General features: G+C 49.2%; 1 protein-coding gene across 4 annotated transcripts in view; it reads right to left on the reverse strand.

Moving 5' to 3' along the window:
• Positions 1-1,516: 1,516 nt before the first annotated feature.
• The window catches only part of ZNF777 (zinc finger protein 777), a 28,114-nt gene continuing 7,619 nt past the window's right edge, over positions 1,517-22,011 (reverse strand). For all 4 annotated transcript variants that reach the window (XM_005205843.5, XM_024990667.2, XM_059885567.1 and 1 more), the window contains 4 exons: positions 21,848-21,974; positions 19,762-19,875; positions 5,921-6,172; positions 1,517-3,048 (listed from right to left, as the gene is read on the reverse strand). In XM_005205843.5, coding sequence (XP_005205900.1) covers positions 1,889-3,048; positions 5,921-6,172; positions 19,762-19,875; positions 21,848-21,974 — 1,653 coding nt within the window. In that variant the 3' untranslated portion in view covers positions 1,517-1,888. The remainder of the gene's footprint in view (positions 3,049-5,920; positions 6,173-19,761; positions 19,876-21,847; positions 21,975-22,011) is intronic.

Below are 22,011 nucleotides of genomic sequence, written 5' to 3' on the forward strand. Positions count from 1 at the left end.
TGGATTCAGCTGGGCCCACTTTCCACGCTTCAGCCATCGAGAATACCCACAGCTGGAAGGCCTTCCTCCTGCCTCAAATCTGTGAAAGCCTCCAGCTCAGATCCCACCTCTGCAAGCAGAACTGTGCTGTGTCTAGGCCGTCCCCTTCCGAGATTGCCCATGCATTTATGACGGGCTTGGCGCTTAAGTGTTTCCCGCACACACACCTAACGACTTGTTCCTGGATCTGAATCTGCTCTCCAGCCGGTTCTGCAGGTCAGGGCCTGACTGGCTGCCTCTCCAGCCCTTCACGCCAGCCCAGGGGCCTCTGCCCCGCCTCTGGCCGCTGGCCCTAATGTCCTTCCATCCTTTTAGAAAATTTCAGTGGAAACGAACATATCATATCCTTTCCAGTCTGCGCTCTTGGGCCGTCACGTCCCCTCTCTCATGCCTTACTTCATGCATCTTTATAAAGGAGGGTGTTGATGACCCCCAGTGGTAAAGAACCTACCTGCCAATGCAGGAGACGCAAGAGATGTGGGTTTGATCTCTGGGTCGGGAAGATCCCCTGGAGTAGGAAATGGCAACCCCTTCCAGTATTCTGGCCGAGAGAATTCCACAGACAGGAGCCTGGTAGGCTGCAGTCCATGGAGTCGGAGTCGGACACAACTGAGCGCACATACACATGGCCCCTTCAAAGCCAACCTTTTCCTTCCCCTTTCTGAATTCCCTGAAAGAAGATCTCATCCTCTGCTCTCCGCTTAGAGACTCAAGACTCAGTCCTCGACCTTCAGCAACTGTTGGCTCTCAGGCTCTCTGCCTTCAGAAGTCTGGCTTCCCCAGGTCCCACCGCTGAGCCAGGCACTCTGCTCGCCTCCATGAACTGTCCCTTCAAATGGCCTGAACCCTGCCAAACTCAGGAGCGGAGCGAGAGTAGACCGCTCTGCGGGCCAGTAACCCGCCCGAAGTTTTCTTTCTGAGCCCCACTGGAGGACGACTGGAATCAATACCTAGCGCAATGAGGGCACACTGGCGCCTTTAACAAGTCCAAGGAGAGCAACTTGGATGCAACATACACATGGGAAGTGTTCTGACTGGTGCCTTTTGTGGTTTTCCCAAATTGGCACCAGGTGCCTCTGCACCCCTTCCCTTACCCACACCCCTCCTCAGTCCTGGGCCACAGCCACACCTCCACCAGCTGCGTTTCCAGCCAGGCAGGAGGGCTGCCTGGTCCAGCTTCTGCTGTCGGTCTTCCAGCCTCGTCCAAACCTGTGCCCTCTCCCTGCCTCCCACCTAAGCCCCACTGTCCTCTGACGCCCGGGCAGGGATGGTGTGCGCTGGGGGCTCCACCCTCCGGTCGGCTCATTCACGTGTCAGGCCTGCCTCTCCGTGCCCCCTGGGCCACCCAATACGAGGAAGCGGCACAGCAAAGGACTCCACGGAACCTGGCCACTGACACTGGGCACATGCCCCTTGGCCATCTCCTCAACCCCTCCCCTTTCACGACCAAACAAAAACGGCAAACAGGAAACGCTCGTCTTTTAAAAATTACTCTATTATTATCAAATAGAACCACAGTATCCAAAATGTCATTATAAAGTTCTATCCCCAACTAAGTGGCCCCGCCCCGCCCCTCCGAGTGGCCGGCGGCCAAATCACGCCCCCCGTGCTGATTGGTTTCATCCATTTTATTGTCAAGGAAATGAACAGCCCAAAGGGGGTTCCCCAGGTCCGCGCTAGCCCCCCCGCCACTGGGGTCTCCCGGGGGAGATGCGGCCACCCTGTGTCGGGGCGGAGGGGGGAGAGGAGGGACGAAGGGAGAGGGGGTGGGGGAGGGCTCACGACAAAGGGGCTGGGGTGCCCCGTGCCCGCCCGCTGGGCTTGGGCCGGGCGGTGGGCCGGACCGCGCTCACTCGCCCGTGTGGGTCCGCAGGTGGTACTTGAGCGACTGCTTGTAGCGGAAGCACTTGGCGCAGTGCGTGCAGGGGTAGGGCCGCTCGCCCGTGTGCGCGCGCTGGTGCTCCAGCAGGTGGTGCTTCTGCGTGAAGCGCTTGCCGCACTCGGCGCAGTGGTAGGGCCGTTCGCCCGTGTGGATGCGCCGGTGCTCCAGCAGGTGGTGCTTGCGGATGAAGCTCTTGCCGCACTCGGGGCAGGCGTGCGGCCGCTCGCGCGAGTGCACGCGGCAGTGGTTGGTGAGCTTGGACTTCTCGCTGAAGCTCTTCTCGCACTCGGGGCACTTGAAGGGCCGCTCGCCCGTGTGAGTCCGCTGGTGGCGCAGCAGGTGTGAGGGGCGGCTGAAGCTCTTGCCGCACAGGCTGCAGATGAAGGAGACCTCGTGCTTGCCCGCGTGCACGCGCTGGTGGATGACCAGGCTGATGTGCAGGCGGAAGCTCTTCTTGCACTCGGGGCACGTGTAGGGCCGCTCGCCCGTGTGCGTGATCTGGTGCTTAGTGAGGCTGGACTTGTGGCTGAAGCTGCTGTCACACTCGGGGCACTTGTAGGGTTTGGGGCCGCCGCCGCTGCCACCACCAGAGCTGGGCGACTTGGGGCGTGGCTTGAGCGCGTGCTTGGGGGTGAAGCCAGGGCCACGCTCGGGTGACGCGTAGCCGCCGCGGACGCGGTGGATGCGCTGGTGCAGCGTGAGCTGCTGCTTGTGGCGGAAGCTGACCTCGCACTCGGCGCACTCGTACGGGCCCTCCTTGATGTGGTTGCGCTGGTGGATGATGAGGTTGATCTTCAGCCGGAAGCTCTTCCCGCACTCCATGCACGTGAAGGGCCGCTCGCCGCGCCGGTTCCGCTGCTGCTGGCTGCCCGATCCCCGGTTCTCGCCCGGGTGCCGCTCGCCGTGCGACGGGGGCGCCAGCCGCTTCACCGCCGGGTTCCCCAGCTGCAGCGGCGGGGGGCTCTCTTCGCCCTCGGGGGACAGCTCCCCCGGCAGCGGCGTCGGGTACAGGCCGGTCTCGTACCTCCCGGACAGCTGCCCAAGGGACTGCAGGTGCTGCGGCAGCTCATCGTCCTCCTCGTCTTCCTCCTCCTCCTCCTGCTCCTCGGTCTTGATCACGATCCCCTCTGCTCCAGGGGGCGGGGAACGGGGGGAAGAGAGACAAGACGTCGTTAGGTGTTGCCTGGCGCCCCTGACCTGGGTGAGGCAGACCCTTTGCCCACACCTCCGGCCCCGAGCCTTCGTGCCTGCTCGCTCCCCGCCAGGGAACCTGGGCTAGCCGCGGGGCTTAGCTCAGGAAAGGGCCCATTCGGGCCGGTCCGACCAGGCCCAAAACAGGCGGGTCGGAGCCCTGTTTTGGAATTTTCTGCGGGGAAGCGGGAACGACGGGATCCTTGTGGTGGGACGTGGGCGCTATGTGTGCCCATCGCCTGGCACCTCTAGCGGGCAGGGACTCGCAGGTAAGAAGGTACTCGCACGCGGAGCCCTCCTGGAGGCGCTTGGGTCCAGGGAGCCAGAGGTTGGTACCCTCAGGACCCACGACGCTCCAAGCCCATCAACACTCCTGTCTTATTTTGGCCACTTGAGGGTCGGGTTTCTACCACGTAAGGGTCCTGACTCATCAAGTTGGCTACCTCTCCCCCTCTGCGGTCTCCTCTGCCTGAACTCGGCTCAGCCTCGTTGGCCTCCTTTCCGGTACTCACCTGGAGATTTCTCCTCCATCAAATCCCCCCTTCTGAGGAGGGGTGGGGGTGGGGGTCTCCAAATCCTGCCCATTGCTTTACACCCAGCCCCAATCCTGTCTCACCCAGAAAACCTTCCTTGGCCTTCCCAACCTGTATCCCTCAAGCCCTCCTGAGCCCACAGCAGGCGTGGCGGTACCTCCTGAGGTAGCACCTCACCTACATGGGTGGATGGCTCACTGCAGGCGGACTCCACCAGTCCTGACCCTGGAGCTGGCTGGGGTCTGAGGTAAGTGTTCCATGAACACCCCAAACGGTGATGTCCTCCTCCTAGGGCTCTGCCCTCTAGCCTAAGAAGTTGTCTGTTTTACAGGGTTCCTGGAGAACCTAAGTTGGAGAGTCCGCCAGCATCTGTGTGAATTTTCTCAAGCGCCTTGTTCTTACCTGGCCCTCTCTAAACACTGAATTGGGGAGCTCTATTCTTAGTGGCCAACTTTGTGTGACATGAGAAAGGCATTCACTTTTGAGTCCACCTGTGAGATGGAAGATGTGACAGTCTGACATTTGTGGAATTCTCAGGAGCAAACAACTAAACTTCTCCAGAACACTTTCCACCTACGCTCTCTCCTGTTCCCAATATCCTATCACAGGAGACGTCAAGCAAGAATGATCCCTGTCTCACAGACACGGGGCACCCAAGCTTGCCGCCGTCATGTAACGTTTCCAAATAAAGTAAATAAACTGAGACCTCTTCAGCAGTTGCAACTGAAGGACCAGCTAGTCTGTCCCCTCAACTGACAGGGAAACTGAAGCTGGCAATGTTCGTGAGCTGGCCAAAGTCTTGTAAGTCTGTCAGTGACCGCTAGGCCACAGCACTTCCAGCTACTCCTCTGCACCCTGTAAGTGGCAGTGTTAAAATTAGAACACAGGTGTGCCGAGTCCCAGCTCAGGCCTCCCCGGCTATAAGACAATGCTGCCTCAGTCCAGTCAGGACGCTCAGCAGGAAGTGACCCAGAACATCCCTGGAACATGATGCTTAAAAGATCAGGAAGGAGGAAGCAGCTTCAGAGGTTGGCAACTCATTGCCCCGGTGTTGATCCTGAAAATAGGGTTGTTATGAAAGGCAGAAGGGAAATACGGGCCTTAGAATATTGGAACTTTCCTTGGGTTTCAAAGTTGTATTTTCTCAACAAAATAAGAAGAAACAGTTGGCCCTAAAATTCAGGACTTGAAATCCCACAAAGAATCTTAGACTATTACTAAGTGGTACTAATAAAACTAAAGGGAATGTTCACAGGGCAATCAATGCAAGGTGGCCTCACAATTTGCCTTGTGTCTTTCGCTATTCTCTAATGAAGGACAACATGGTATGTTAAAAAGGTTTCTCTACTATCATGCAATTATTTAAAAATAAAGAGTTAGATCCACATCGTTTGACCAAGAATAATGTCCATGATAATTTATTATTGTGTGCAAAAAGACAAACTGCAAGGAAATAAAGTGAAAAAAATTTAAATCATTTCTCCGTATAAATATTAACTGATACGATGGCTAATGACTCCTAGTATACTAGACTTTGATAAGTCTAGTATAATCTTAATGATGATTCAAGAAACGTTCAGGTTCATTTCATTTCTGCATACAGTTGTACAATTCCCGAGTAAAACAGTAGCTAAGTAGACTTAGTAGCTAAGTCTAGTAGGATATTTAAAAAATACACCATGAGGATCACATGGGGCTTTTCTCAGGCCTGCATGGACGGGTCAGCATCACAGAAGCCGTCCTGGCAGCGCTCCTGAGAGCACACGTCCTCACAGGGAGCAAGGGTGTGCAGCCTGGTGACCCCGAGGCTTTGAGAGTAAACAGAAACGAAACCTAGATTCCGCCAGAAAAAGACAGCATGGTCTCAGCCGTTTGCAAAGACGTGTGATCCAAGGTGGAAATCTTCAAGCCAGTTGAGGCTTCTAGTGTGACACAGGGATGACCAAGGACAGACATATCAGGAGACGGAAGTTCTCGCTTTGCCACCAGTGTGTGACCTTCTCGGCCTGCCGAGGGAGGGGCCGGAGAGATGATCTCTGCCATCCCCAGAGGTCCTCATCTGACCTGGTCTTTGGCTGCAACGCCCTCTTTCCTTGCCCGGGGATGCTTTTAAATCCGGGGGCAGGGGACCTGGACCTATGGCCCTGCTTGGTTCGGTCACAACTGTTGAGCCCTCGGTGTCACACAACCTCTCTGAAGGAGACCTCGGCTCCCCCCCAGGACCCCCCACCCTGCCCCCTCTGCAGGCCTGACGACACCAGCTCCCCCCACTCACCTGCACAGTTCCTCTGCTGCACCAGCATCTGCTTGAGCTCGCTGAACTCGCCTGAGCCCTCCGTGGATGCCTCCAGCGGGTTTTCCGGCTCCTGCATGTCCAGGTCCGGCTGCTCGCCACACGGGTCCCCCAGCTCCGAGTCCTGGAAGCCATGCTCCTCTACCTGGCCCATCAGGGGCTCCGGCGTCTCCAGGCTCTCCGAGCCCTCGTCGTTGGTCTGCACCTCGATCTTAATCACGATCCCATCGTGAGCTGAGAAGGCGGGCGGGTGGGGGCGGGAGAGGACAAAAGATGCCAGAACATGTTCATTCCACCTGCTCAGGTTTTTGCAGCCCTGGAATTTATATTTTCAAAAAGTCTTATTTTAGAGACCCTGAAGAAATATCCCGAGTTGGCGGTGAGTAGGCTTAAAATTCTCTGGACACCGTGTAGCCTTGAATATAAACTGGAGTCAAGTTAAAATAGAGGCAGTTTGTTTCCACGACCCCCTGTAATTTTATAAGATAGTCATGGTTTCTTTTAAAAAGAGACCCCAATTCCTTTTCCCAGGTTAGGCCAGAACAAAGCCAACAGCAACTCTCTCTCTCCACCTCAACCAAGTTAAAGACAAGGCTAATCATGTGGTTGGGCTTCCCAGGTGGCTTAGTGATAAAGAATTTGGCTGCGATGCTGGAGATCTGGGTTCGATCCCTGGGTGGGGAAGATCCCCTGGAGGAGGACATGGCTACCCACGCCAGTATTCTTGCCTGGGAAATCCCATGGACAGAGGAGCCTGGCGGGCTGCAGTCCATGGAGTCTCAGAGTCGGACATGACTTAATCACTAAACAATGACAACAGTCATCTGGTCATTTGCACACCCTTTCAAGTCCTGGCCAGGTGTCCTATACCGACAGACCAGAGGCCCCCACCCCCACCCCCGGCCCTGCCCCAGTCCCCTCTCCCAGCCTCCATTTATAGGCACAAGAGGGGGCCGCGGGGTTGTTTTTAGTTAAATAGCATCCGATTACACACATGGCCCTGACATTTTTTTTTTAATCTACTTGTATGTCTGTTGTAGGCTAATTTCAAATGTTGTTACACACAGGCATTGCTTTACATAAATGGGATTATAGCACACATTTCTGGTTTTCAGTGCAGTATTTTTCCCCTTTTAATTTGCCGCCCCTTCCCCTCGCTCCTCACTTGACAAGTACAAGCATCTCAGGTCACTCCCGTAATGGACCTCACACTTTTCCTCTGTGCTTATGGATGATTTATCACAGCATGTTTATAGTCATGTTTCTTTTCTAGCCATTGGTTGCAAAAAATAAAACTGCCTTATACATAATGCTCTATGTTCCTTTTCTCACTCAAATATACTGTAGAAATCCCTTCACGGCAATTTCTGTACGCTAATGCATCCTTTTAAAAGCTGAGAATATTCCACAGTGAGGATCATATAGCAATGTGTTCAATCATTTCCTTATTGACAACATTCACTTTTTGCTCCTAGGCTTTTGCCCTGGTGAACAGTACTGCCATAAACATGTGTTTATTTATATCTCTAACCAAAAGGAGTGCTTTTATTTTTAGAGTGGCGGGAGTGGGACTTCAGGGTCAAAAATTAAAAATATTTTCGATTCTGACAGATGTCATCAGCCTGCTTATCCACAGGGCTGTGACAATTCACATCTCTCCCAGCACTTTCCCCACATCCCCGCCAGCAAAAGACATCACTGCTCTTTTTAATTTTCCTCGGTCAGATGGGTATAAAGTGATAACTTACTGATACTTTAGTAGTTCTACTTCCCTGATGAGGATAATGTGAGTGTCATTTCTTGGTCTTTGAGAGTGGATTCTGTGTGAACTGTGTTCTGTCAATTGGTCAGAGACCTTTGATTCCTGTATTAAAGATAACCCATTTTTCTTACTGGCATTTCAAATATTTCCCCCAAATTCATCATTTGTCTTTGCCTTTGTGTTACCTTTTATCATAAAACTTTCCTAAAGTTTTCATCTCATCAGTTATGTCCCTTTTCCTTTTTATGGCTTGTGGGTTTTCTATTTTACCAGAGGTAAGCAGGAGGTCTCCTCTGGCCCTAGGTGGTTCATCTGGTCTCCCAGATTTTATTCCCAGGTCCTTATAATTTAATTTTTACGTTTAGCTCTTTATTCCACCTGAAATTTGCTTTCATCTTGTGTGTAGTGTGGGGTCTCCACTTTATTTTCTTGCTTATGGATACAGCTATGCCAGCATAAACCCCCTCAAATCACTGTGCTAATTATGGAAACTGTAAATGTACAATGCGTGAACATACACATTCTTTGAACATTTATCCCATAGCTATTGACTGAGCACCAACGACGTGCCATGTGTGTTCCAACGGTGGAACACACGAGGCAACAAAACAGAGCTCCCTGCCTGCCTACATCTCACATAAGGCAATAGCATAATCAATAAACTAGATGGTGTGTTACAAGGTGTAAGTGCTGTGTTAAAAGAAACGGGACCAGGATCCCAGTGGACGAAGCTCCTCACTGTCCTTTGCCATGTTCCCTTGTCCCGCCCGAATGAAGTGGATCACATCACCAAGAAAGCAGACCGCTAATCATACTAGCGACTGATGGCACATGGCCTAATGCTGGGTTCTTTCTGATGCCTGGCAATCCTTTAATTCCTCTCTGATCAGCCGCCTATTAAGTCCCAAACGATGGGGAGTGCACCGCATAGCCAACAGTCCGACAGCCTTCCACGCGGCCTGAGCCTGCTTTCCCTCCGAACTGAGCTGCCAGAGATGTCTTCATCCTACTCTCTGTCTTACAAAAAAGATAAATCATCCACACTCACACCCTGGCTTCCTCCTGCTCCAGCTTGACGTCATCACCTGGCCTCCTGTGTCCCTCCTCTGGGCTCTCTACTACATCACAACCGTGGCTCCAGCATCAGAAAAATACCTTCCCTGACTTCAAAAACTCCTGGAAATATTTTGCTTGCCTTCTCCCTAAGATAATTTTTTAAAACCAGGTACTCATTTGCACCTTCCTGAATAAATACATAAAATGCTTCAATCGCTGCAAAAGATGTAATTTCTGGAGTATTGTAAATATTGATATTTTAAAATAAACTCTTCCATTGCCATTTAATGTTGCCAATGGAATCTTAGAACTCTGGCAATTTAAAACCCACCATTATTCACTTAAAGAATACATGAACAAGTTCTTCTTTGATACTTGAAATTTTAATATCATTCCTTTTCACCTTGGACTTCTATTTCCATTCCCACTTTACCCACAGAATTTTATCCTAATAGAACATATTTTTGTGCTCAGATGCCTTTTACTGATCACCTCATCTACCACTCTGCCACAGAAATGTGCATGTAAATGGAAAGATTAATTTTGCTTTCATTTCTAATAACCACAGGGCTCTAAGAGTTACTTTTCTGCCTGGTTTAAGTCATCCTTAGTTATTACTATTGTGGAATGAAAAATAATTATTCAAGATGGGAAACCAAAAACCTGGAGGAAGTGAATCTCTTACAAGGATGGATAGGGACTTTTCCCCCAATTAGTTCACTTATCTGAGAGTGAATATTCTTATCTCTTGAGTGAGACAGAGTTCAGAATAAATTCTATTCCTACTTTTCATTTTTATAAATATAACCATTGGGAGAGCTCATTTGCATAGATCTGGAGATGGGCTGGCGGGAGCTTTGTTATGGAATCATCCCTCTATTCTGTGAACTTCTGAATTACAATGCTGCAAAAGCACATGGTTAACATATCATCAAAAGCTGTTTTTAATGACCTATTAGCTGACAACTTAATTAGGTTCTCTTTCAATTTTGTTGAAAGCCAGGTATTCCAAATATCTGACTTCCAAATGAATTCGCCATCCAGGCCCCTGAGACATGCACTTCTGGTCCCCATCCCCGCAACAGTCTGGCTTGTGCCTTTGTTTCACGACCCCAAGGGCGTTTTATACCTCAGAGAAACACTCCATAGTAAGGCAAGATGGGCAGGAGGTGCCTGTTCTTTATTTTCAATAGTGGGAGACCCTGGAGCTAAGGAACAGCACTACTGGGACCGCAAGCGACCAGCAGCCTCGATGATGCGTTTTATGAAGGAGAACAGATGGACGAAGACTTGGAAACGGGACCCACAAAGCCATCTGTGTTGTGCCTTCTGGGAATGCCACTTGTACCCCCAGGCATGGGTGTTCCAGCCTGAAGACCAATGCCTTCCCATCCCTTTGTTGTTCAGTCACTAAGTCATGTCCGACTCTGCGACACCATGAACTGCAGCATGCCAGGCTCCTCTGTCCACCACTATCTCCTGGAGTTTGCTCAAACTCATGTCCATTAGGTGATGCCATCCAACCATCTCGTCCTCTGTCATCCCCTTCTCTTCCTGCCCTCAATCTTTCCCAGCATCAGGGTCTTTTCCAGTGAGTCAGTTCTACACAGCAGGTGGCCAAAGTTCTGGAGCTTCAGCTTCAGTATCACTCCTTTCAATGAATATTCAGAGTTGATTTCCTTTAAGATTGACTGGTTTGATCTCCTTGCTGTCCAAGGGACTCTCTTGAGTCTTCTACAGCACCACAATTCGAAAACGTCAATTGTTCGGCGCTCAGCTTTCTTTATGGTTCAATTCTCATACCTGTACATGACTGCTGGAAAAACCACAGCTTTGAGTATGTGGACCTTTGTCGGCAGACTGATGTCTCTGCTTTTTAACATGCTGTCTAGGTGGGCCATAGCTTTTCTTCCAAGGAGCAAGCGTCTCTTAATTTCATGGCTGCAGTCACCACCCGCAATAATTTTGGAGCCCAAGAAAACAAACTCTGTCACTGCTTCCACTTTTCCCCCTTCTAGTAGCCATGAAGTGGGGGACCAGATGCCATGATCTTCGTTTTTTGAATGTTGAGTTTTAAGCCAGCTTTTTCACTCTCCTCTTTCACGTCCTCCTTTAAGACCTGCGCTCCACCAGACATCCTAGGCTACTCTCAGCCCATCGTGAGTGTGATTCTCTGTGAACCCAAGCCGTTGTCTGCTCCTCTATGGCATCTAATTCTTTTCCCCTTGAAATGGGCAGCAGGTAGACATTTTTGTGCCTCTCCCCTACTTTCTGAGCAGCAGAGAAGCCAGTGTTTCCCACTGAAAAGTTCTCTCTGCACTGAACAACTTTTGAAACAGTACTGACAACCAACAGCCAGACTGCATTCATAAGCAGTAATCTGTTCTCCCATTTAGAAAAAATTAATCAAAGACTAATACATTGTGGGAACATAGTTTATGACCAAAGGTAGCATTTCAAACCATCGGAAAGGGATTAGGTAAGTGGAGTGGAGACAACTGGCTTCCTGACTAGAAGAAGAAAAAAAAAATCTTCACATGTCTCACATCAAAATAAATTATGGATGAATAAAACTTTAGACATAAATAATGAAATCACACTAGGATTAGGGAAAAAAAAGCACAGTTTTCCCCCCCTCCCCCGTCCCCTCTTCCTTCCTTTCTATAAACAATGTCGAGCTGAGGAACTGGTTACTCTGAGACCCTCTGGGACTTCAAAGATTCCTTCCAGAAGCTACCTGGTCAGTTACACCAAAGATATTGAATATGCACAATACTATAATCTTTAGTATAATGTGCAATCAACTATAACCTTTTGGTGTAAATTTTCTGGAAAAAAAATTTGTAGATTTGCCTTGACATTGTTTGGTGATAAATATTTAATTTGTGATTGGTTTTTCATCTTGTAACTACATTTCTTCATCAGAACTCTTCTGAGATGGGAAAAATCTCTGCTACAAATTGTTTTCAAAGGTATTAAATGTTGTGAACACATTTAATTATTAATGAAGCGGGTATAATGTTATTCTGGGAGACAGTTAAACATTTAATTATTTACTAATTTTCAAATAAAGACGTCAAAGATATATTTTTGAAAAAGCAAGTTGCTAAACAATGTACTTCTATACTGTCTGAAAAAATTTTTCTTAACAATGAGAAAGCATTTATTACATAATTCAGGCTCTGTGTATATGTGTTTGACTACATGCACATAAAGTGAAAGGAATAAGCTGCTCTTTTTTTTTGGGCTGTGCCATGCAGCTTGTGGGATCTTAGTTCCCCACCCAGGGATCGAACCTGGGCCCTCCGCAGTGAAACTGTGGAGTCCTAACCACTGGACCTCTAGGAAGTCCCGAGCTGTTGACTCTTGAAAGAGAATTATGGAAACTTTCACTCTTTCAGCTTTTTTTCTTTTTGAATTATGTTGCTGCAACTTCAGAATTTCATTGGAAAGTGAAAACCAGCATTGCCACGTTAACTTTCTCCACCAGCTCAAAGCACAGAAATGATGGCTGACACGGGCTTTCCAACCTTCTCATGGGTACACTTTCTGTTAGATTTTTTAAACTTTGGTATATTAATTTTTAAAATCATCTTTAAAAAGTTTATATATGCACATAGGTCAGAGGGTTGAAGAGTTCTTAAAAACTCACTTTTAAAAAGCTCCCCACCATCCTTCAACTTGCTCCCAGAGGCAGTCACTTCCCATCCTTCTAGCTGATTCTTTTGTCATTCACCTTTATACCTCTCTGTAACATAATGACACTGCTACTCCTTGAGTTTTCAGTTTTAAGCATCATCTACTGACTTCCTAGAGCTGGAGAGGACCATCTCTTCCTCATCCATCCACATCTTGTCCAAATCTTTGATTCTTCCCAGTTTGTAATTCTGATTGGATTAACAATGGGTGTTTTTGTTATTAGATTATGTAAATGCTACTTAAAATTGAATCATGTAGCACACTTATAAATACTTTTCTATACTTGTAAACACTTTTCGATTTCCCTGGAGGTAGTTTTCTTTTGTTTATTGGTGTTTAGTCGCTCTTGTGACTCCATGGACTGTAGCCCGCCAGGTTCCTCTGTCCGTGGGATTTCCCAAGCAAGAACACTGGAGTGAGTTGTCATTTCCTTCTCCAGGGGATCTTCCTGACCCAGGGATCAAACCCAAGTCTCCTGCAGGTCTCCTACATTGCAGGCAGAGTATTCTTGCCTGGAGAATCCCATGGACAGAGGAGCCTGGCAGGCTGCAGTCCACGGGGTCGCAAAGAGTCGGACACAACTGAGAGACTTCACTTCACTTCCTTACCACTGAGCCACTGATGAAGCTCCTTCTTTTGATTAACCTACTGTTAATTACCACTCAGTTGGCTCCAAAGTCTCCGCAAACCCTTCCTAAAACCCTCCTCTCAAAATATCCAAGCATAATGGGTATTTCTCAGGTTTACCGACTTGAAAATTTTTCTTCAAATTTATGCTCCAGTCTGGACTTGTGCCTCCAGATCCACAATGTCTTTTGGGGATCCCCTTTGGTGCACCCCAGGGATTCCTTCACCTGTCTTATGTTGGAGCTCCTTACACCTCTTCCTTTGTTTATTTCTTCACTTGGCAAAGTATATGCCCCAGCTTGAGGAAGGGAGTGTGGCAGACCTTGAACATCTCATTATCTTGATTTCATTCTCATATCTAATTAGATGATTCCAGTTAGATACCAAATTCAAGAATGTTGGAAAATACTTTCCAATTTTATAATGTAAAGAACTTTAAAGGCATTGCTCTGCTGGCTTGTAGTTTTCAATACTGCTGAAATGTCCAAAGTCATTCTAATTCTCGTTCCTTTGTATGAACCTGGATTTTCTCCCAGAAGTTTATCAGATCTCCTGGGTCCTCAGCTGTTTTGCAATTCCTTGCTCAAGTATTTAAGGTGACATCAATTTTTACCCGTTGTTCTGGACAGTTGGTGGCTCTTAAACCTGGAGAGTTATGTCTTTAAGTGCTGGGAGTTTTCCCTGAGATCTTTCATCACTAATTCTCTCCTCCCTGAAAATCTGTTATTCTTTTTTTTCTGATTTTTCTATTATCTGGATGGTGAACTTCCATCTTTTGATTTTCTTATTCTCTATTTTCTTTTCTGTTGTTTTGTTCTATTTTCCCAGGTCATATACTCAATTTTATTAAACACTGCTCAGTTCAGTTCAATTCAATCACTCAGTTGGGTCCGACTCTTTGCCACCCCATGGACTGCAGCAAACCAGGCTCCCTTGTCCATCACCAACTCCCGGAGCTTGCTCAAACTCATGTCCGTAGAGTTGGTGATGCCATCCAACCATCTCATCCTGCGTCGTCCCCTTCTCCTCCGGCCTTCAATCTTTCCCAGCATCAGGGTCTTTTCCAATGAATTGGCTCTTCCCATCAGGTGGCCAAAGTATTGGAGTTTCAGGTTCAGAATCAGTACTTCCAATGAATATTCAGGACTGATTTCCTTTAGGATGGACTTGTTGGATCTCCTTGCAGTCCAAGGGACTCTCAAGAGTCTTCTCCAACACCCCAGTTGAAAAGCATCCGTTCTTCAGTGCTCCGCTTTCTTTATAGTCCAACTCTCAATGATTACTGGAAAAACCATAGCTTTGACTAGACAGATCTTTGGTGGCAAGGTAATGTCTCTGCTTTTTAATACGCTGTCTAGGTTGGTCACAGCTTTTCTTCCAAGGAGCAAGCATCTTTTAATTTCATGGCTGCAGTCACCATCTGCAATGATTTTGGAGCCCAAGAAAATAAGTTTGGTTCTCGGTTATCCATTTATATTAAAAGTTGAGTACTCAAAAGTGAATTGCAAGTCTGGTCATCCAGGTAGGCCGTGGTTTCCCAGCAGGATGGTTTGGCTAGGTCATTTCACTGGGAAATCTTTTGGGCTGGCCCTGAGAGTCTCCAGATAAGAGTTTCCCAGTACCCTGCCCTGAGGGTTAAACTTGGATGGGAGCATAATTTGAGGAGTCAGGTTAGGGAAAAAAGCTGGAGATTTCAAGATCTGTCTGTAAGCTTCACTCATTCCCTTGTTTTCAACGTGGTACCCATCTTCTCAATTGTGCCTGGTGTCCACGTCCAGAGATGCTTCTGTCTTCAGAGAATAAGCCTTGGTCACCCAGCAGGGTTGGGTGAGGCCGTGGAGGGAAGCGGCAGTGTTTAATGGACTCTTAAGATGTTTGACTAGTGCTCTGTTTTTAGCCTCACCTTTACCGCCATTTCCAAAGCTACCTGGTATCTCCAGTGGTGCTAGTTGCCGGATCTTGAGCAGGGTTGGGGTGGACTGCAGATTGGGTTTCCTCCCAGCTTCCTTGACACCAGTTTTGGATTCAGCTTTCTAAATCAGTGACCGCTCAGCCATCTGCTCTTAGCCTTCCAAAACTCAGCTGCTGCCGTCTCCTCGTCCATTCCTTTAAAAAGTCCCTTCACTCTTGTTTTAGGAGGAGGGGGGGAGGTGGGAGTAAGCACATGTTCAATCTGCCACCTTTAACTTGGAGTTTTTCTTCATTTTTTAAAAATTATTCTTAGTGAATAAGAAGTGATATATGCTCACTTTAGAAAATGCTAGAAAGCATAGTGAAATATGATTTGGTTTATATTTCCACCCAGTTTTTCCCCTATCTTTTGTGGACGTCGTTGACTTCCTACTGCATTTACATTATCTGCTTCTTTTTTGGCTATGCCGCCCGGCTGCTGGGATCTTGGTTAACCCAGCAGGGATCGAACCTGGACCCTCGGCAGTGAAAGCACAGAGTCCTAACCACTGGACTTCCAGGGAATTCCCTACATTACCCATTTCTATATCCATGTTTCATATCAACTGGCTTCAAACAGGCTTGGGCAATCCTCATCTTAAGCAAACAAGGCTCCTTACCCCACCCACCCCGCCAGCGTTTCTGCTCTGCACTCACAGCTACACTGGATAACCTCCACTTCCTCATCATCTGTCCACTCTTCAGCCCACTCTACAGGCCTCCACCCTGGCCATACCACCAGTGCTTCTCTTGCTAAGACCACTGATGCTGCTAATGTGCAAATCCAGCGGATGCTTGGCAGTCTTTGCCTTGAAAGTGAAAGTCGCTCAGTCATGTCCGACTCTTTGCAACCCCATGGCCTATTCAGTCCATGGAAGTCTCTAGGCCAGACTACTGGAGTGGGTAGCCTTTCCCTTCTCCAGGGGATCTTCCCAACCCAGGGATCGAACCCAGGTCTCCTGCATTGCAGGTGGATTCTTTACCAGCTGAGGCACAAGGGAAGCCCAGGAGTACTGGAGTGGGCAGCAGATTCTTTACTGACTGAGCTATCAGGGAAGCCCATAAGTAAGTAAGGAAGAAAGTCTTTGCCTTACTAAACCACAATGCAGCATCAACACTGTTCACCCTGCTCCCTCCCCAGGGAAACATTCTTCTCTTGAACGTTGACGCACTATCCTAATTTCTTACTACCTTTCTGGCCACTCCTCCTATTTCCTGCGATTCCTCTGGTTTCTTCTTCTTTTCCCAAACCCTACAACAGTGGTTTTCCACCTTGGGCTGCACATGAGAATCACCTTGGAAGCTTTTTAAAAAATACTAACACCTGGGCCCCACCCGGCCCACTATATTCCAAATCTGCTCTGAAAGTCAGGACTCTGGGGGCACATCCTGTGCTCCTGCTCTTCCCCCATCCAGGCTGGGAAAGATGATCCTGTCCACACGATTGAGGCCCCCAGGTCCATCTCTAGCTCAGGTCTCTGCTTGGAGCTCAGGTCTCCATCACTCAGTACCAGCTCCTGGACGTGTCCTGAGATCTCACGCCTAATGTGTTGTCTTTCCTCCGAGTCGGAGCCTCCCACTGTCCTACCCCCTCACTCGTGTCATGGCCTGGGAGTCATCCTCAAGACTCCCTGTCCTTGTACTCAACATCCACCAGCCACACTTCACGGACATCCACATCTGTCCCTGGCTTAGGCAAGGTCCTACCCGGCCTACGGAGAGAGCCTCCTGGCTTCCGGTCCTCCTTCTGCATGAGGAGTTCTCCTCCAGGAACTCCCACTTGTGTTTCCACTAAAAATCCCACCTCCTCCGAGGCTTCTGCCAACCACCTGGGCTCAATAAGGCCTTCACCAATGTATGTCCCAGAGCCCTGGAGCCTGTCTGCACGGCACTGCCATAGTGGCCGACTGTATTTTTCTATACATGGGGTGTTTAGGTTGTTAACACCATTCTCTTGACATAGTACAGGGTACAAAAAGTATTGGATGATCTAAATAACAGACAAGTGAAAATACGGTGCAAAAATGCTTCACATGTGTTTCAGTGGCTGTATGACCGTCTATCATGGTGTAATATAGTATTTGTTCATCCTTATTTTTAAAAGATTTTTTTGACGTGGACTATATTAAAAGTCTTCATTGAATTTGTTACAATACTGCTTCTCTTTTAGGTCTTCGTTTTTTGGCTGTGAGGCGTGTGGGAATCTTAGCTCACCACTGCTACTGCTAAGTCACTTCAGTTGTGTCCTACTCTGTGCGACCCCATGGACTGCAGCCTACCAGGCTCCTCCGCCCATGGGATTTTCCAGGCAAGAGTACTGGAGTGGGGTGCCACTGCCTTCTCCCTGAGCTCCCCAACTAGGAATCAAACCCACACTCCCTGCATCGGAAGGCAAAGTCTTAACCACTGGACCGCCACGGAAGTCCCCTGATATTTGTATACCTTAATCCATATTTTGGGATTTTTTCTAGGCTACAGACTCTCAGAAAGGAAATTATCAGGCTAAGTAAATGAATATTTTAAATATTTAAAACATATTTTAAGTCCAAAAAATATCAAATTGCTTTGTAAAAAGGCTGAAGCTACATACAATATATGAGAATCTGGATTTCAGCCATGGCTTCTGGTGTGTTTGCTTCACTCTACTAATCTGCCAGGTGACAGTGGTCTCTGGCTCCCCCAGTCCCCATTCACACTTACAGGGCTGTGAACAGGAGCCCCGGCTCCGGGGAACTTGAGCAGGGCCAATATCTGAGTCACCTTCAGGCCTCCTTGCCCTTAGGAATCCGAACCATAAATGACAGCTTATAGACTGCATTTACTCAACCAATTCATAGAATGGTGATGTTCGGTGTATTTAGAACCATGACAGTTCTGTCTTCTAGCTGTTTCCCCCTTGGTATCACACTTTCAGGTCTGGCCCAGGGCTGGCCTTGTGGCCGCCCTTCCGAGGGAGAGGACACGCAAATAAGACGTGACCGCTGGCGTGTTTGGGGTTCTGATAACTGAACTCATAGGACAAGCCTGCGGCCCCGAGGCCAGGGCCCCACACACAGGGGTGCCCTGTGGGCAGTGCTTCCCGTTCCGCTCCTGTCCTCCGCTCCAGTCAGGCTCCTGGTGGCTGAAGACGGTTAGTGGAACAAATGGCACATTCCAGCCACACAAGGCAGCCTCTGTGAGGCCACCACTGCCCACAGACGCTCCAGCTCGGACGCACTTGTGCCAGAACCAACCCCGCCTGGGGCGGAGCCGGTTGAGGTTAGTTATTTGCTCTTGATTCTGGCCCCACTCAGTGGGAGGCCCACCTGTGATGAGGCTGTGAACAGGCTGACCGCGGACAGGGTCCATGTTCCCGTCCAAGCTCTTCTAAGAAGATGCTAGAAAGGCAGAACCTGGACTACAAAACCCCACGGAGACATCAGCGGGGTTCTAGGATCTTTACCACAGACCACCTCTCCCCTCTCGTTTTCTGCCTCCCAAGTCCTCTTTCTGATTTCTCCTCTTTTGCATCTCTCCATTCGCAGTGATACTGGTTTTGGATGTGGCCAATCAATCCTTTGACATCCAGACTTATTTTCCTCCAAACAAATGTCACATCTTGTCCCCAAACCCCTCTCTCACCTCATCTACTTTTAAATCCATCTTTCCGCCTGCCAGAATGAACTCAGGACCAGCCCCTCCCCTCCATTTAAATCTCTAGGCAAATCTCTAGAAAGTATCGATGCTTTAGGGTTTCTCTGAAACACGCCAGCATTTATTTTTCCTTAGGGTCCCACCTCTTCCTGAAGTTACTTCCGCTCTTACTCCACGTGGCCACCTCCTCCTGGTCCCAGAGCCAGTGACATTCCTTCATACAAGACCCGGCTTTTGACCCCAGTGGGCTCTTCAGCCAGATTATCCTCCTTTTGCAAAAGACAGGATCACCAATGACATTTAGCTACAAAAGACAAGGACTGCCCCCACAGAAGACCTTCAGGTGAGTGACGCAAGCCCAAGAGCAATGCCGAAGAAGGGGCTCTGAAACCACCTGTACCCCGAGAACACCGCGGTGCCAGTGTGGGGGCTTCTGAGTGACCTCTGTGTAAGGAACCACTCCCCATGCGGACAGACAGTGCCTGGCGTCCCAGGCTGCTGGCCCCTCCGGGTCAGCACACCGGGCCCTGGCTCTCAGTACCCCTCCTGTTTCACAGATGAGAAAGCAGACCTCCAGAAGGCTCAGCAACTAAAACTACACAGCGAGGACGCAGCAAGGCCGGGGATCAGGGGCAGGCAGCCTGACACTGGGTCTGCTCCCGAGCCCATGGCGGTCCTGCCTGCACCTCCCTGCCACCGCCACCTTGCCGCCTCGTCTGGACCCCGCCCGCACACTGGAGGACGTTCAGGTCAAGTCCCTCCACTCACCGGCCGCAGGCCCAGGGACGTGGCCCTTCTCTGGGGAGCTCGAGGCTGCACCAGCGTCAGCATCCTGACAAGGGAACGCCTTTCTGTCAGTTCTGGTTTTGTTTCCAACAGAGAGTGAGGTGACACTCGGTCAGGTCAAAAGCTCCCCGAGACCACGGTGTTTTTCTAGTTCCGCCACCAGGGCTGCTGGTGACCTGGAGGCCCCAGGGCCTCTGGGCCGCCCTCCTGCACTGGCCTGCTGACATAGCCCGCTGGGGTCTCCTGTGGGCCACACACCCCACGTGGGGCCTCCCGGGCGCCAAGGCCACGATCGCCTGCAGCCACTCACCGGCACTGGGATCGGCAGGCGCCTCGCCCTCCTCAGAGTCCTCCTGCTCCTGCATGGCCGGCCTCTCCCCTCGTTCCATCTGTGACATGAGGTCTGGTTTGGAAATTGCATAGTCTGGGCAGGAGGAAGAAAAGAAGATGTTCTATGGGGTGATGTCGCACTGAATGCTACAAAACTGTCCCCTGTGTGCATGTGACACCAGGAGCAGCTGCCCTACTTGAGGCCGCAGTGCTGCAAACCGAAGGGCCAAGTTTCCAGCCCTTCTCCTCAGGGTGTGCTGAGTGTGCACATGTGCACGCACGTGTGTGTGTGTGTGCTGAACCCATCTCAGGTCCTCCCGGCGGGACCAGCAATGGGCCGCACTTGCTGACTGATGGAAACCAGCCCTCGGTCATCTGTGGCTCACAGGTGGCCAATGCCTGCTCGGACTTTCATGACAAAGGCAGAAGATACTTAACATTTTATAAATGAAAAAACTAACCTTAATAAAATCTAGAGGTCACGAAACAAAACACTGACAGGTTTTTTTACATTACAAAAAGTTTCAAGTTCTTTGGAAATAAAGTCAAAAGATTATGAAACTTGAAGAAAACAGTATGTCACATACATTTGTAAAATATAAGGCCAAGGGTTAACATCCACAATTATATATATATATATAGCCTCTATGGTTACTGAAATAAAAATATCAAAGGTACGAATAGGTAATTCATAAACACATAAAAAAACGCACAAGTTCCCATACCGATACAAGTCAGTATCATTTTTTGTCCACCAGAAAAGACAGATCTTTACAACAGGAGAACCGCGGCTGGGGTAAGGGTGTGGAGATGGCGCTGTCACACTGCTAGGCAAACACACACACACAGCCCTGGGGACGGCCCATGGAAGTGCCTGTGACACTGTACACGAGCACCTCTTTCCTTGGCAAGCCCACCTCCCGGAATCCATCCTGTTGAAATACTCGCGGAAGTGCACAAACACAGAGAAATCCTGACTGCAGCCCTCTGCAGCAGGGCTGCCGCTCATCAATAGTTCAATATCGACAGCACAACGGTTCACCAGGAACACTGCACTGCCCTTCAAGCGGGCCTGTGGGCTGACACAGGAGCTGTCTCTGGCTACCGTTGGTAAAATAAGTGAGGGATCCCATTTGTGCAAACCACAAACCACACTTGCACGAGCGCACAAAATGATGGGAAACAGTATAGGCCCCAGGGTCCACGGTGGTTCCCTCGGGGGAGCAGCACTGACTAGAGGGTGGCGGCTGCTCGTTATTATACAAACCTAAATTGTTGCATTCACACAATTATGTATGTACTTTAAAAAGAAAAGTGGGGGAAAAAAAAGGTACCCCATGGAGAAGTATAGATGGATAAAAGTAACAGTTCCAGCAAGGATCAAATTCTCTATGCAACAGCATATTTAATGTTTTTCTAATTTTGTGTGTGTGTGTGTGTGTGGGTGTGGGTGTGTGTCCAAAGAGTTCCCCACATCAGAGAAAAGGATACATACAATACTAAAGCTTATCTTCCTAAGTCTTCATCCTCAAATACTCCTATTAACAAAGATAACAAGAATATACAGATTTGGGGGGAGGAGAGATCTCGGTGAAATTGTGACCTCCCGGTGGGGACCTAGGATGTTCCTTTAATCCCCGGGGTCACACCTCATCTCTGCACAAGGGGGACAAGAGATCACAATCAATGGCAGTATTCATGGCTGATACCTGTTCTAACTCCCGCACAGGAAAGGTGTGCTGTTTAAGTGCCGTTCTCACAAGGCATCTCACACTTTGTTCAGTAAGGGTCTCCTGGACAAACTAATTTTAAGGTTTATATATATATATGTAAACACCACTGATGTCCAAGTTTGTCCCCCGACTCCTGTGGCTTCTCCATAGAGTGGTTTCTCTGTTTACAAACTGTGCTGATCTATGCTGCACTGGTGTATGTGGGTATATGGGTGCCTGTTCTTTTTTACTGGGCTCTTGAAAATGATTTCTGGGCATTCAGAGGCCCCAGAGGTTCCTAACAAGCCCCCAGCAGGCCGGCAGGAAGCCGTGGGCAGACAGCCGTCTTCTTACCCATGGAAACCAGAGACTCGTAGTTGCCGCGCATCACATTCTTGTACAGCTCCTTCTGCCACTCGGACAGGTTCCCCCACTCCTGCTCCGAGAAATGGACGGCCACGTCGTCGAATGTCACAGGGACCTGAAACCACACAATAGGCTCAGTGTGGACCCACTGG

Source organism: Bos taurus, chromosome 4 (genome assembly GCF_002263795.3).
Source record: "Bos taurus isolate L1 Dominette 01449 registration number 42190680 breed Hereford chromosome 4, ARS-UCD2.0, whole genome shotgun sequence".
Taxonomy (NCBI): Eukaryota; Metazoa; Chordata; class Mammalia; order Artiodactyla; family Bovidae; genus Bos; species Bos taurus.